This window comes from Agelaius phoeniceus, chromosome 1 (assembly GCF_051311805.1).
Source record: "Agelaius phoeniceus isolate bAgePho1 chromosome 1, bAgePho1.hap1, whole genome shotgun sequence".
Taxonomy (NCBI): Eukaryota; Metazoa; Chordata; class Aves; order Passeriformes; family Icteridae; genus Agelaius; species Agelaius phoeniceus.
Window position 1 is genome coordinate 83,820,621 of NC_135265.1, and position 15,797 is coordinate 83,836,417.

General features: G+C 38.5%; 1 protein-coding gene across 1 annotated transcript in view; it reads left to right on the forward strand.

Annotated features, from left to right (window-relative positions):
- Positions 1-15,797, forward strand: part of ABCA13 (ATP binding cassette subfamily A member 13) — a 170,371-nt gene that overhangs the window by 8,372 nt on the left and 146,202 nt on the right. Inside the window, exons 4-10 of the mRNA XM_054640684.2 lie at positions 6,192-6,340; positions 7,208-7,236; positions 8,354-8,517; positions 10,595-10,710; positions 11,761-11,894; positions 13,671-13,835; positions 15,315-15,514. Of these exons, the coding sequence (XP_054496659.2) occupies positions 6,192-6,340; positions 7,208-7,236; positions 8,354-8,517; positions 10,595-10,710; positions 11,761-11,894; positions 13,671-13,835; positions 15,315-15,514 (957 nt within the window). The remainder of the gene's footprint in view (positions 1-6,191; positions 6,341-7,207; positions 7,237-8,353; positions 8,518-10,594; positions 10,711-11,760; positions 11,895-13,670; positions 13,836-15,314; positions 15,515-15,797) is intronic.

Below are 15,797 nucleotides of genomic sequence, written 5' to 3' on the forward strand. Positions count from 1 at the left end.
GTTTCTTAAGAGTGAGTCAGAGACTTCACAGTTTGCATGGACACTTGACCATTTGTTTCACAGTATGTAACACTTTTGTGCTATTCACTTTGAAATGTAGTAGTTGTCTTTGGGAGGAAGCAGTTCTGTGACTACTGTTGGAACTTCCATTTATGGAATCCATAAACCACAAATAGCCATTTGTCAGTGAGCAGCACCCCCCATGGGGGGGCTGAGCCCAGGGTGAAGTGATTCTGGTGCAGGCCATGCCCTCACAGATGTGTCCCTGTCCCTTCAGGCAACAGCCTGTGGTATGGTGAGAAGATGAGCCTACAACCACGTTAACTTTGATTTTCAGCAAGATCTGCCACCTCCTCTGATGCTTCAGAAAGCATCCAGTTGCAAGAGCTCTGTGGCTTCCTCCTTGCTCCTCTTTTCAGCCACTGCAAAAGCTGCTGACTGGCAGCAGCTGATATGATTCCCTAGCCTGATACACCCTCCCCTCTCAGAGCAGAGGAACAAGGAAGAATTCAGGAGCTCCCATGGCAAAGGACATTTTTCCCTGCTCTTTCCAGAGTGTTCCACTCCCCACCTCATCTTAGTGGAGCACAGTGTAAAACTGAGAGCATGAAAATAAGACAAAAACCACACAGCCCAGGGGTCCTGTGGCTTTACACCCACACATGCCATGAATGTGCATGGCAACATCATGATTTCCCAGTACTCTGGATTCCCTGGCAAATCTTGCAGAACATGGGGGGATTTGCCCTTGCAGTCTCGACTCCAAGATCTATATTAGTTAGACTTTTCAAGGACCTAAAAGAAAATTAAGCCATTCTCAGACTTGGAACCACAAATATCATTAAAGCAAGACTCTAAAATGTCATTTCTAAGCATATTAGTTTATTTCTCTTTATTAGTTTATTTCTCTAAGCACATTAGTTTATTCGGCTACGAGTGGTAGCAGCCTGCGCAGCCTGACCCAGTCGATGTGGTAGAAGCCTGGGTCTGTCTCTGGCACCTCTTCTGGATGTGCCACTCATACCCACGCAGTAGCTCTGTCTCCTTTTGCACCTGACTGGGCTCCTGGGCTCACCCTGCCTTGTTGGGGCTGTCTCTGGAGCCTGTAACACATTCCTGTGTCTGCCTCAGGCAGCCTGGGGGACAGTGTCTCACTGGTGAGGGCATGGACTGTTCCAGGCTTGTCCCAGCTCCTAGCTTGGCCCCCCTCCTGGAGCAGCCCTGCTCATGCCAGCCCCTTTCTTCTTACTGTTCTAAACCTTTTGCTTTATTAATACTGGGCCTAGGTTCTCCAGTGGAAGAGCTCATGTGCAACAGCAGGTGGGGAAGAATAAAATCAAGGAAGGTCTAAGCATCAGCAAAAGTCCTTGTGTAAGAATTGCTTAAAGGGTCAGATTTTTCTTTAATGACCTATATATTCAAATGAGAAATAGTTCTTCAAGATAGCTTATGGCTGCAGCAACTTTCTGCAATATTAACTCTGTGGTCTGGGCTAACTTTTGTAGTTGCAGGCTGTGTAGCTGAAAAACAGAAACAGTTTTTGTGACCTTGCTTATAGATTGCCAGAGTTGCGGGGGAAAGGAAATTGAAACGTGTTTTCTTAATTTAAGAGCAAATTAAGAAGAATATATTTTTTTAGTTTGTTATATATTTTAGTCCATTGCATTTTAGGAAGGTTATAATTGTATCTACATGGAAGAGAAAGATCTTTCTGTAAGAGACACACAGTATGTTATTGTCCAGCTTGTGTATTGGTATTGATGTCTCCAGGCTTATAATTCTGATAAAGTGCAGAATGAAAGCCAGCTGGGGCTTTGCAATTTTAGAGAGAAATTATTAATGTGGTGACAGGGGTGAGGTTGAGACGAGTTTGCTGAGATGCTTAAGAAAATCATGAGTCTAAAAGGCATTTCACATCATAGTGAGTTCTCAGATGAACTCTGAAATGTTCTTATTGTTATCCTGAGTAACTGAGTAAATTGAACAGAATTAATGTTTCTGAGTCATGGCTTTAGGAAATAACAATTGCTTTTACATGCTCAAAGAGATGCAATCTTTTTGCTCTTTTGCAGTATTTTGTCAAAATCTTTTTTGTCAAAAAACTTTGTACCAATGTGTGTCTTTAGTTTGATTTCTGTTCTCATGAACTTTGTGGAAATGTACGGTTGAGGGAAGAGCTTCCACGGACAATAATGAAATTTTATATATACATTCCTCAACCCCTTCTTCTAAGACCCCAGTTCTAATTATGTATGTCCTCTCCTACAAATTACTGCTTCCTCCTTTTGTCTTTTTTATTATCCCTTGCTTCCTCTCTTTACTGTTCCTAGCAACTGCTGCTAGGAATTTCCTTGGAATGGCTGCTGGACTTCCTTTACGCATTCACACACAAATGCGTTAGTGCCGCCTTCTGCTCCAGAAAGCACGCTTTGAAGGCTCTTTGGGAGAGTAGCAGTAACACAATTAAGTACTTTTATTGGCACACTCACTGAAAATTGTTTGCTTTGACTATCTCTGTAGTTGGTTTTAAAGTGTAGTTTCTTATCTTTCTGGCAAGATGCTGACATCTTCCTGCAATTTTGTGTAAGCTGTGCTGAATTAAGAGATCGGTAGTAACTTGTAGCACTCTTATTAGGAGATAAATGTAGTCCTCTATTACCATGCTGAAAATATATAAAATCCTTTAATCTTAGCACAGATATTCAGCAATTAAGACCTCTGTAATAATTTAATCTGTTTCATAAAACTGAGCCTAATAACCACTGTCATGTCTGTTGCCATTTCCCCTTCATAAAGAGGCTGTGCTCGGATCCAAGGATAGCAAGAGGCAGGTCTGTGGCAATGATGGCCAAAGAGGGTCACAAATGGCAGCTAGCTGACATGGCAGCTGACCTGGAAATCCCCACAAAGCTAATAGCTCACACAGCTCACAGCCAACGTGTCCAAACAGCTGCTCTTGGACTGCTGAGAGGCTTGTGCTTAGGAAAGTGGCATATCTGTGGGTCTTTCATGTGCTTGAGAAGCCTTTAATAGCTAGGCCTTATGCCTTGGATTTGCTCCTTTTGCCATGCCCCAAATATCTACATCCCCCTAGAGTTTCTCATCTCCCTCTCCACTTTCACCATCAACATGATTTCCCTGCACTTTGCTCCGTAGCTCTTCAGAGCCACCACACTTATAGTAGAGGAAATTTATTGTACCTGAATATCTGTATAGAGGCTTTGCCCCGGGAGGTCCCGGTCGTCCTTGATGGGCTGCAGCTGTGACCCATGAAGATAAGTGGGATAAAAGGGGGCGGGTTAGCCAGTCAGGGAGAGCCTTGGAGGAGCTCTGACCTGAGAGAGAACAGCATGCAGCAGGAGTCTGTGCTGTGAAGATTTGCAGCCACAAGAACACACTGAGGAGGTATGGACTGACAACATAGAAATCTGACAGCAACAATATAAGACTCTAGAAATAGAACAACAACACATGCTCCAAGTGCTAGTCTGTATCTTCCTAGTCTCCTTTCCCTGTCCCCATGTGCTCTGTGGGACCTTGTAGGGGTACCAGTTTTCAGTTTATCTGGGCCTGGGTTGAAGGCACTTGAGACAGTAATTTGTGTTTGGACTCAGGTGTTTATTATTTCTTATCAGTAAAACAGTCTCATTACTGTGAGTTTGGCAGCTTTCCATTAGAAGGCACAAAATGGCTAACAATTTCTTGTTACAAGGTCTTTTAAGACTAAACTATCCAATTAAGAACTGACACCTAGATTATTTTCCCTTTTAACCCAATAACTGATCCCAAAGAGTCCACAATGTGGACTTTTCTGCCTAATTAAAAATGCCACACAAACCCAGGAAGAAGCATGAAGAAGAAACCCAGGATGACACCCTGTGCCCTCCATCTTTCTTCCATCCACAACATACTAAAAATCCCAAAACATAAATTTCTCACCAAGTGATACACCTGTGTTATCTAATGTGCTTCTGCTGTGCACCAAACAAGTGGCTAAAGCACATAAAATTAGATGCCAGGAGGATGCTTTTATATTGTTTCCCTGCTGTTTATCAACCCAAGCTTTGCAGATCAAAGGTGCAGGAGAGTTGGTGGTGGGGATAGAGTGGAAAGAATTACTGATTGTTTCCATCACTGCTATCTGTGCCCCCTGCAGCTGGTGGGGAGGCTAGGCAGCCCCAGAAACCCCTGGAGACAGCATTGAGTCCTGCCGTGTGCCCCTATGTGATTAAGGCCTTTTCCCCAGTGCATTGTTGTTTGCAATGTTACTAAAACCAGGAGGTTTGTAGATGGGGATGCAAGACTTGGGTCTAGTTTGGGGAACAAACAATGTGGGTTGAAATACTGCACTCCTCTGAACACTTTTAATTTTAAGTGACCTTCTTGGGAGAGTTTAGTTTTCAATTTTACATTCAGCTACTATTGGGAAAAAACCCAACACCATCACTCCCTCCAAACCCCACAAAAAAACAGACAACCAAAACCTGTGAAAAATCCCATGGAAACTGAGCTAGAGTTTTGGTATTTGTTAACATTCTCACTGTGCTGCTGTTATTCTGGTCAAGTGCTGGCTTCTTGTTCATCTCAAAAAGCAGAGTGCTAGGAAAATTTCAGTTCTTTGTAAACATGAGTATTCTCAGCTGTTGAAATTTTGGGCACTGGGAGTTTCAGTAATATTGGAATTTATGAGGTGATTTTTCAAAGACAACAGCTAAAGTGCAACTTCTAGTCACTCAAAAAGCCACCTTCTGAACAATAGAAAGCTGCTTTTTAAAACTCCATTTAAAAGGGAAATATATATGTTGAGGAAATTTTCTGCCTTTAGCCCACTGAAGTTTGAGGCTGGTGAAAGAGTTTTCCACAATCCTGCTGTTTGTTGGCTAAGTTGGGATCAAAATAAGCTGTACTGAAACAATTAAGAACTTGATTGTTTTAAGATGAAATTTTCTTTGTTTCCCTTAATCTGAAGTTGCAAACAGCTCTGTGAGTGTCTGAACAAATGAGTATCAGGGAGGGATGGAAAGAGAAATAAGAGAATGAGAAAGTGGAGACTGATAGCCTTCTTTGATTTCATTAGGCTTTTCTTTCAATAAGTAAAAATTGTGCTGAAAGCAAGTATTGGCATATAAGCTCAATGTGAAAGGAATGTAACTCTTTATTATATTTTGTAAATGGAACAGGACAAGAAGCAATGGGCAGAACTGACAGACTAGAAGTTGCACTGCAATATTTGGAAGAACTTTACCGTGTAGGGGACTGAGCACTGGGATAGGTTGCCCGGAGAGGTTGTGGAGTCTGCCTCACTGCAGATAGTCAAGAACCATCTGGACACAATCCTGTGCCATGTGCTCTAGGATGATCCTCCTTGAGCAGGGAGGTTGGACCAGATGACCACTCTGGTCTCTTCCAATTTGACCCATTTTGTGATTCTGTGACAGCTAATTGTGTTTTTGATGCAAAATAGCAATGTTTTTGCTAGACAGATTGTAGCTTGTAAGATAATTTGAATCTCCTATTAGATAAAACAGAATGCAACTGCCTAGTTACATGCTAAATAGAATTATTCCCTTGTTTATGGTGTTTTAGGAGAGTCCAAGTAATTTTGTCCTGTAAAGAGGCATTTAAATGGCTCTGACTCCTGGTTTCATTTAAAAGTATTGTCAGAAAATTGTGCTGTTGAGTAGTCACCAGATAGCAATGCGATAGAGATAAGAGATAACATTTACTAGTGGTATGTCTGCTGGGTAAAATAAAGAAAAAGCCAGTAGTAAGAATAAAATACTCTTTTTATCCATTGCTGTGTGTATTTGAAAAAACAAACTGTTACCTTAGATGCAACAGAAAAGCTTGAACTTTCTCATCAAAGAACTGCCACCAGGACACATGATAATCCAGGGGAGAAAAGTTGAGTGTGTTCAGAAATATTAAAGACATTTTTGACATGTCTGTTCTTGGCTGCTGCCAGAATTGGCAGAGGTGACCTCAGCAATTTTTCATTGCCCACTTTCCTGAGGTTTTGAGACCCAGTGCTGCAACTTGCATGTTAATGAATTTAGCTAAACAGAAATTGTATAAATACATATTTGTTAAAAAAAATTATCAGAATAGTGCTGTGAGTATATACACATTTTTCAGCTACTTAATTTCAGTGTGTTATGTCACCTATCCCTCTTTTTTCTGTCAAAAAATAGTGCAAGCCCCCAAAGTGGTCCAGAGAGAGCCACTGGACCTGATCTAGACTTCATGGAAGAGCTAGAAGAACTTGCAAAGGAATTTATTGATACTACAGAGAAAGCCATGGCCTTAGAAAAGCTATGGGAAGAAAACTCAAGGCTCTCAGGTAAGCTGTGATTTTTCTAAAAATTAGTTTCTTTGCCTATTGGTTAGTGATAGCCATCAAACAAAAGAATAGTTTGGTCTTAAAAATAAAACTAGGCAACTGAAATTTTAGCTGATCTAAAAAAGAGCCACTTTTATGATTAGCAACACTGTGGCCATCAAAATTATCAGAGAAAAAAATTAGCTTTCTAAAACTGTGCCCTTGTATACTTGAGAGTTATGAAAACAATGAGAGGAAAGCTTAAAAGATAAGGATTATAATCAGAGTACAAGATTACTTTTTCTAACGTGCGTTCAAAAGTAGTTTATGAGGACGTAGCTCTCCCTCCCTGTATTTTTCTGTTGTAATAAAGAGTATGGGAATGGAAAACAGCAGTATCTCACACCTGGTGACCTTAGGTGACCTTCAGTCTTGCGCAGAAAGAGTGAGACTGGAAGTAGCAGGGTTGGGGTCTCCTGCTCCATTTCCACCCACACTGCACAGCCTTGTTGCTGTACCGGGGGCACTGAGCTCCTCCCACTACCCTGCGTCTCTGGCTGAGTTCTCAAGCAGAAATATTCAGGGGAAATGGCAGTTTGCACGCCTGGCTGTCTGATAACTAGGACATTCATATAGTGTTGACATGATCCTTTTGCCTCACTAAAAAATTGAGCAGTAAGCAATGTCTTTTAAATTGTTTTTGTGATTTCAGTAAAAGTATTGTGAAGCACAGAAAATCAAATGGACCACTATCTTTGGGTATTAGTTGCTTCACGTGCCTTTACTTATCTAGAAACACCCTTTGTGCACTGTTTGCTCTTGCTTATAATATTGATCCTTCTAAAGCTAAAAATGTTTCTATTTAAAGGAAAATATTTAATTTTACAGGGCTCCATAACATCACCACTTTTCTTACCGTAAGTATTTTTTAGTCTGTTTTGAGATTATAGCTCTGGGGTTTGAAGATCTTTATAATAATGGTTAGAAATTTGTATCCTGTCAAGTTTAAGTAGACTATCTTAAAAAAAAAAGATGTTTGAAGGAAAAAATGGTGTCTTGTAAATTTGATAGACGTTCAATGGTTTCTAGATTATTTATTTAAACCAGTGTAGATTGTTAGTAGCTAAAATCCACAACTATTTGAAGGGTCTTTGTTTATTAGGAGCAATTTGAAAGTGCAACCATCAGATGTACTTTTTCCATATTTGATTGATTGTTACTTCTACTTCATGAAACTTAGATTTCCAGTTTATAACTTCAAATGAGATGGCAATTTTTAATTGCTCATAAGATCTCATTGATTGAAAGGAGCCATATCAATATGAAATTTCATTTCTGGAATGCAATGTAGAGTAGAAAGAATGTATTTCTCAACATTAAGAAAATATTAAGTTGGCAGTAGATGATCATTATTAGAAACAGAACTTGTATACACAAGCTTCTTTTTGTATAAGGCATGCTCATGTCACCATTATACAAAAAAAAGCCTTAGTGAGACATTAATTTAGAGTAGCAAAGAATGAATAATAAAAAAATGTGATAAAAGCTTGTTTTGCAAGGCATCATATCGTGTAGTCCTATGAAAGAAGTTGTTTTATCCTAGGGAGTTCACCTTTAAAGAGCCATTCTTATAAGTTGTTATTTGAGACCCCCACCAGCCTTGCAAAGAGCTGTGAAGCAAGGATGGCAAGGCCTGGGCAGTCCCATCCATTGCAGGGCTTGAGAGCTCCAGGATAATCCTTCCCTTGGTTACACCTCTGAGCAGAAAGAGATGCCTTAGCTTTACTTCCAGCTCCATTTCTCCATCAGAGCAGAGAGACATATCAGAAACAAAGCCTCCATGAGTTCAAAATACCACCAAAATAATGTGGTATATTGCCAAATATGGAGGTATGTTTTCACTTCAGTAATATATTGTGAATGCTTTAAACTTCAAGAGAGTCAGGGAAATAAGAGGTACCTGCTTTTTTGTTTTTAATTTTTCTTCTGTTATTGGAAGTGTTGCATGTAATTTTTATTTTTTTCCACCTAAAGATGGATTTGAATGAAGCAGAAAAAATTATTTCTAGAGTAGAAAATCTGTACAAGCAACCATATTTCTGGAACCTTCTGCATTCACTCCCTCATCTTGAACTGAACAGCTTTTATACAGAAGATGAGTTAGCTACCATAAGACAGTTTCTAAAAGTTATTCAAAAGTAAGTACTTTCACATTCTTGAAAGTGCTCTGTTTTAAAATTTTATCTGCAATTCTTGTTCTTCTCACTGTCTACTTAATAAAATAGGCATCCTTTACATTGTAAAGAGGCCAAAATTTTCTTCTCCTTACCAGATTTTGCTTTTATAAAACTTTTTAGGAATTTTCACCCACACTGATTCCTTTGTAACTGTGTTTTGCATCTCTGCCAAACTCAACAGAGATGCCCTCGGAGTCTTTGTTAAGCAGCTCTATGTTATGAGTGCCTGAAATTAGCCCATCATGTAATATGGCTTTGAACCTTGTAGTGTACTTTGGGGGTCTTTGAAAGACAGAACATATACATTTGAATATAAGAAAAGAATAGTTTTGATCCTAATCAGATCTGAATGTATGTAGCACTTGGTCAGTATCAGGAAAATTACTCAATTTTGTTTCTTAAGCCTCTTGCCATCAAAATAGCTTTAGGTGTTCTTTTGCAAGAAGTGAAGCAATAAGGAAAACACCCCAGAGACTGTGTTCTGAATCAGGTAAAGGACAGCTGGGTTCAGAGGAAGACACAGAATTAAAGCATAGACCAAGGCATAGATCTACCAGAATTTTCAGTAAAATAAGGTAATTATTAGGTGACAGTCAGATATGTGTTTGCCAGGGTAGGCAGTTTGCTGTAGTGGGTTGATATGCAATTATCATTGTAGTCAAATAACACAGTCATAAAGCAAGAGAAGCCCTCTGAACCTGGGTGCTTGTGCTAGACTGGCCAGGTATCTCATGAGCCTTAGGCCATGGGGAAGCAGGGGCTCAAAGATCATGAATGAGAAATTACTGTTCTATTCTACCATCCTTTATCATCCCACTGTCTTTTTCTCTTAAATTAAAAAAAAAAAACAATCTAAAACCAAAGACAAACAACAAAAATAGCTCCCCACTCACAGAAGAAGGATATGATGACATAGCTCTTTGTCAAACTGGGAAACAATTTTCTCTTACAATATGTGGATTGCACCTATATTGATGCTTGATTTTTAAAATTTAATTATTTTTCCCTTATGCCTGAGTAATTTGTAAACTTATTTCAGCTTGTTCTCTGAGCTACTAACATGCAAAACTACATAGGAGACTCAGATGTTTACATATGGGCTTTGGTGTTTTCTTTTGCTTGGTTTTTTAAGATTTCTGTGCCCTTCAGTGACCAAATTTACCCTCATTGATGCAATTTGGAAAGCAAACCACAAAACCCGATGCTTGTTTCTTGACTAGTTTTGTATTATACTACATTCTAGTGGTCCTTTCTAAGGCAGAATTAAGCCAGTAGAAAGGTTCTTTATTTACATTTCCCACTTCCAGGTCTGTACCATGTTTTGCTGTGTCTCTCAGAGCTACTTAACAGAACTTTTCACATCTATGTGACTGGCTTTGGGTTTTTGTGGCAGGGGTGGTTTCTTTTTTTTTTGTTTGTTTGTTTTCTTCTTTTCATGAATGTTGGAAACTGATGATCCACACTGAAAAGCTGGATTCTCATTTGCATAATAAGAAAGGATTACTTGGTAGGAAATAACTGGCAAATTCGACATAAATTTTAAGTTATATTAATAGAATTTTTTTTCACAGATAAGGTAACAGAGACTTGTTAGAAATTCAATAGATATATTTTTATCAATGCATTCTGTAATGCACTTTGTTTAACCTCTTCTGAGAACAAGTATTATGTTGCTTTAAATTTTTTTTCCCTGCAGATTGCTGGGAAGTAAAATGTAAGTATTCTGTGTTGATCCTGCCTTCTTATGGAGATAACAGAGAATGTTTGTGATAATTTTGCCCTTATTTTTCCTCATCCCTTTTTTTTTTTTTTTTAAAGAGGACATTGGTCCTTAATGGAAATTGACTGATACTCTAACTGTAAAATCTCAATTTGTGTTTTGTTCGGTTAAACTCTAATTTCATAAAACATCAGTTTTTCAACAGTAAAAAAAGCATTTTATTATTCAGTTGCTTGAAGGTTGTCTCTTTCCAGCAAGTCCTTTCAGGGTTTTGGGTTTATAGAGAGCTTGGCTTTTCATTTTATTTTCCACTTTCAGTACCTTGGCATCACTGAAGGATTTAGCTATGATGCCACTGGGCAAAAGTTTCTATGAAGTGGTGAAAATGGCACTGAATTTGACTGTTGCATCAGTACAGGATAGGAGCTTAGAAGGTAAGAAATTTGCTTCAGATTTTCTTTGAACTACCTAATAAGCATGCTGGAAATATAGGACAGTAACTGCTGGACCTTCTGCTGAGTTCCTGATGTGCAGAGACTAAACTATATTGCTGTACTGCTAACCTACTTTACTCATCTGCTTTTTAAATACCAATACTGATTACTAAATTTTATCAGACTCTGGCAACTATCAGATAAACAAAGTATCAGATAAACTGGTCTAATACATAGTGTTTAGAATGATCATGGCTTAGCAATGAATTTTGGTGACAGACTAAACCAATTCAAGGGACAGTTTCTTCCATTTAACAGAAGGACAGCAATTCTTTTTTGGACATGCATGTTAAGCATTATGACTGGTTTACTTTAAGCTTCATTTTTCTGTTCTCATAAATTCTGCTGTCAGCTGAAAGGTTAAATTTCTCCATCTGCTGCTTCACCATGGAAGATGAATTTAATTGGAGAAGGTAGGCTGGCCCCAGGAAAACAAGAAAAGGTCAGGAGCAAGTTTCATGGGCAAACTGAAGAACACCATGGATAGGTGCAGCTGTCTGCTTGATGTGGAAGTCAGGCTAAAAGTAATATGAAGTCTAAATCCCACTACACCTGCAAAAGTGAAGGCTGATGTGGGACAAAGGTGATGTGCTGGAGCCCTTGTACAGAGGATGACCTTGATTTCTCTGGAATTTGTGGTGTTCTCCCGTTGCTCTCACTCTCACTAGTAATTCACATCCAGTCCATACACACACCTTGCATGCCTCTGTGCAGTTCAGAATGGCACCCTACTGAGTTTGCTGGCAATTGCTATGCAGGGGCATCCCACCATCAGCATATCAACTGCTGAAATGCCATCACATTAATTGACTTTACCATTAGTGCAATCATGGGTTTTCTCCTCTGTAAATTTGTGTTCAGGTGCACATATCCTGCTGTCCCCAAAAAAGCTGGGAACATAGTACTTGAATCTCAACAAGTGAGAACCACCAAGAAACAACATGAATAAAAAGAATGAATTACATAAACAAAAGATTTAATTTCTTTCAGGTTTTCAATACAATCTTTCTTTTGGGGATGTTTTGTGGAATCCGCTTGCTGTGAAAGCAGAACTTGAATCCAGGTTTGGTTTTGATGGTCCTCATGTTGAGAAGCTGCTAAGTTATACAGCGCAATTAACAGAGGTAAATCAGTTGAAAATTTCTGTGTCTAACTCTTCAATATTTTTTTTGTTTGTACTGAATGTATTTTCCTGCATTACAGAAGCTTGGTTTTGTGAAGCAGCAACAAGGTTGTTAAATAGCCTGGCTTCATTCCCGTCAAACAAATGTCTAGCTTGACCTGAAATCTCTGCGCATGAAGATACTGATAGGTCTAGTTTTATGCACTAATGAATTTATGCTTCTCTCAAGTCACAGCTGTGTATGACAGAGTCCTGTGTTTATTATCCTGTAGAGAATTCTGAGGGTTGCTCCACTAAGCTTTTAAACCAAATCCTTGATTTGAATGTGACAGGATTAGCTTGTCTGGCAGCACTTTTCATCTTATTTGCTGGACAAAGAATGCCTGTCTCTTCTGTGTGTAAATTAAGGGAGACCAAGAGTCCTTTCTTCTCAGTTGTGCAATCTTGATATGAATGTTCTACAATGAGTTGTCTCAGTGGTGCTTAATCAAATGTCCTGGAGATGCATCACATCTAGAAGAAAATCTCTTTCTTCAGATAGAGCAACCTATCCTCTAGACCAAAGTTGTCTGTTGTGGTGGTCTGGTTTGACTGCAGAAAACTGGAAACAACTTTTGAGTTTGTGCTTAAGTCCACAGTTTCTTTAATAGAACACGTTGGTATTTATGTGAAATCTGTTTGTTCTTTGTAGAGCAGGACAGTTTAGGGTTATAGTCCAGAAGAGCTCATTGTAAAAATAGCAGATTTAAACAAATGGATAAATTATAAAAAGAAAAAAAAAACTTGACTTTTGAATGGTCTTTTAATGAAATATCATGATGGCCTGTTTGAGCAAATGAGCTGTATTCCACTGCAGCTTGGTAGCTGTGGTTGACTGTAAAATCCCAGGCTACTCACTTGGTAACTATTTAAACTAGTATCTCAATATTTTGGGCTTGTGTCAGAACATTGAAGACCATCAAAAACTATGAAAGCAAATATGCAAGCCTGGATAATACTTGTTTGGAGCACTTCAATTCTGTATGTAGCTCCCCATTTTGTTTGGTGTCAAAACACCAGCAAAATTTTTTATGAATTCTCTGGTCAAAGTTGAAAGGAGCAAGGATGCAAAGTATCTCAGAAAGGCAATACCAGAATTAAAATGTGTGGCATTATTTCTGTAAGCTTTAATAATTATAGGCTTGGAAATATTTAATTATTCATCACAATTTATTGGCTTGGGAATATGAAATCATTCATCACAGAATTTAAAAATTAGTCTATGAGGAAAAAATTTTGTTGTCTTGGCCACTCTCTTGAAACCCACCAACCTCAATTTAAAGCTAGTTTGCTATATGTAATGACTGGTGGAGATCCATCATTGTACTAAGTGCTTTTTATATCAGTAATTTTTGTACTTGTGAAGTTGTTTCAATATAGTTATTCTACTGTAAGGGTACTGTATCATAGTCAAGTTAGTTCAGTGCCAGCCTGCAAATTACTGTAGAAGTAGCAACACGAGTGTAGCTACAAGGTGAAAATTCCTTGCATATACAAGTCCCATTATTCTGCCTGTTGTATGAACACCTTAATGGGGCCATTGGTATTTTATACAGCAACCTGCAAGTGGAGTACTTTGAAGTATGTGCCTGGGAATGTGAGGTTGGGTTAAATGGGCTTTGTTCTTGCTGAAGAGGCTATGTATTATTCTTATTTTCACTAGATAAGTAAGTTGATAGGAGAGCTAACACTCAGCAACGCTCTTGAAATACTCATCAATTTTTTGTGTCCTTGCCAGATTCCCACAGGAGAGACACTGGAGCAGTTTGTGTGCTCTGCTCTGGCTGTTGTCCCAGAAGATGAAGCAAACAAGGAGAATAATGGAGAGGGCTGTAATTCTGCCCAGCATGAGGCCAAACTGTATCTTGTTCATGCTGTCAGCAAGTTCAAACTCTATGCACAGGTAACTTTAATAAGTTAATAGTTTGAATTCCTAATTTTTTGCATGCAGGTTGTCAGCAGTAACTCAGTTAAAAAAATCTAAGTTATCAATAAAATTGTTTTAATGAACTTTCTTGCTAATAAAATGAAATAATCCTTATAAAGAATCATTATAGTGGAAGTATAATCTATCATCATGTGTCCACTTAATCAAATTTTCTCATTAATGGAGATTCAGATTTGAAAAGTAATAGGGAATGTGATGAAATATGCTGCAGTGCAGAGACCTGTCAGAGGAAACTGTTTACTGTTCCACCTGAGATTGAATGTTGAACAAAACTGAAAATTGGCTAGACACCTCCACTGGTATACAATTAATTTATTTATTTTTTCCCCTCGCTGTCTCTGGCAATGGTGACTGAAGCAAGATAAAAGTAAACCTCCAGTAGAGCATCTTAAATTTCTTATCTGGCAGAATAGCTTGCCATGCATTCTCTGTAATGGCATATGTGTAGTTGCATGGACAAAAGAATTAAATATCAGGTATTTCCTAAGAAAAACACCTAGCTGCCTTAACACTGGTATTTGTTTTTATACTGAAACATCGTATTTTTCTCCATTAAAAAAAGAAGAAGAATGTATCAAGCTGCTCTGGAGATGTTTTCAATATTATGTAAAGAAAAAATGTAGATCTTCCTGTGTATTTCCTCAAAAATGGAATCTTTGAGGTTTCCCTGCTATATGATGAAGTATGAAGTAGGAGGTAATAATTCAATGTGACTGCCTAAACTAATGCACTGATTTCTGTGTAGGAAAACCCAGTAATAATTTCAGTCATGATTTTAAAACTCTTAGCATGGGTTGATGTTTTTATTATGGGAACCAGAAATATGTAAGCTGCTGGCCACTGTGAATTATCTTGGTGAACAGAATATCTCTTAGAGCAAATCAGTTATATTCACTTGACATTTAAAAGAAAAGTAATGGTGAAGAAAAGGAGAGCAGTCAGTAGTTTTGGCCAGGCCTTTTTATGCTTATTTCTGGACTACACATTGGGAAGCATGCAGGCGTCTTCATCATTGCTGTGTTATGGGGCTCCAAAAATGTTAAGGCTGCTATCTTCCATCATATTGGTAGTGTAGGCAGAAGTCTGGTAAAAGAAGCCTGAGTAATCGGTGGTGGAGGTCAGCTTTTGGTTGATTTTCAGCCTCAGTTCATCTTTTTTCCTTTCCTGGGTCTTTAGACAAGATCAGCACCACATAGGATGTCAGTTGTTTGTGTGCTGTAGCCTGTTACATTGCCGACTGGCATGTCAGTCAAAACTGTATTAAAAGTCAAGGTTGTCATGTCACTAATTTCAGAGTCTAGACAGGTTATCAGGGAGAAATTTTGGTATCATTGTTGATTGTGTGAATTTTTTAACGACATGCAAATTCTGTGTACTGCCTAAGTAAGAAAGCTTTGATTAATGAGATGTTCTGTTTTGCATTCAATCCACTAGGTACTTGAGCAATGGCTCGACAGCAGCAGTCTCTCTCAAAATTTTCTTTTGGAACTTAGAAGAATCGTGGCTGATTTAATATCTCAATTTCTAGATGACAGGGAAGACAGAAAACTTTTTTCGGAGATAAATACCCTGATCCAGCAATGGAATGAGAAATCAGATGCCTATTTTTCAGAAGGATATGTTCCATCTCATTGGTAAGTTATACTTATCTTTCTGAAACTTGTCTTATAAAATGAGATCAACCTGAATATTCGTTTTACTTTACATTTAATTGATTTCTGCTTTTGTCTGTTTTGTGATTTTATTTTTTATTCTGTAGTTCAAAACCCTGTATACAGTCAAATAATTGTGCTGATGCTTACATATTCTGGAAAAGAAATTAAGGGCTTCAGAATGTAGCTTCCTACAGGTTCAGCAGAGGACATGACTACTACATGATCAGGACTCACAGGAATCAGCAGCTGTGGATAATTGGCA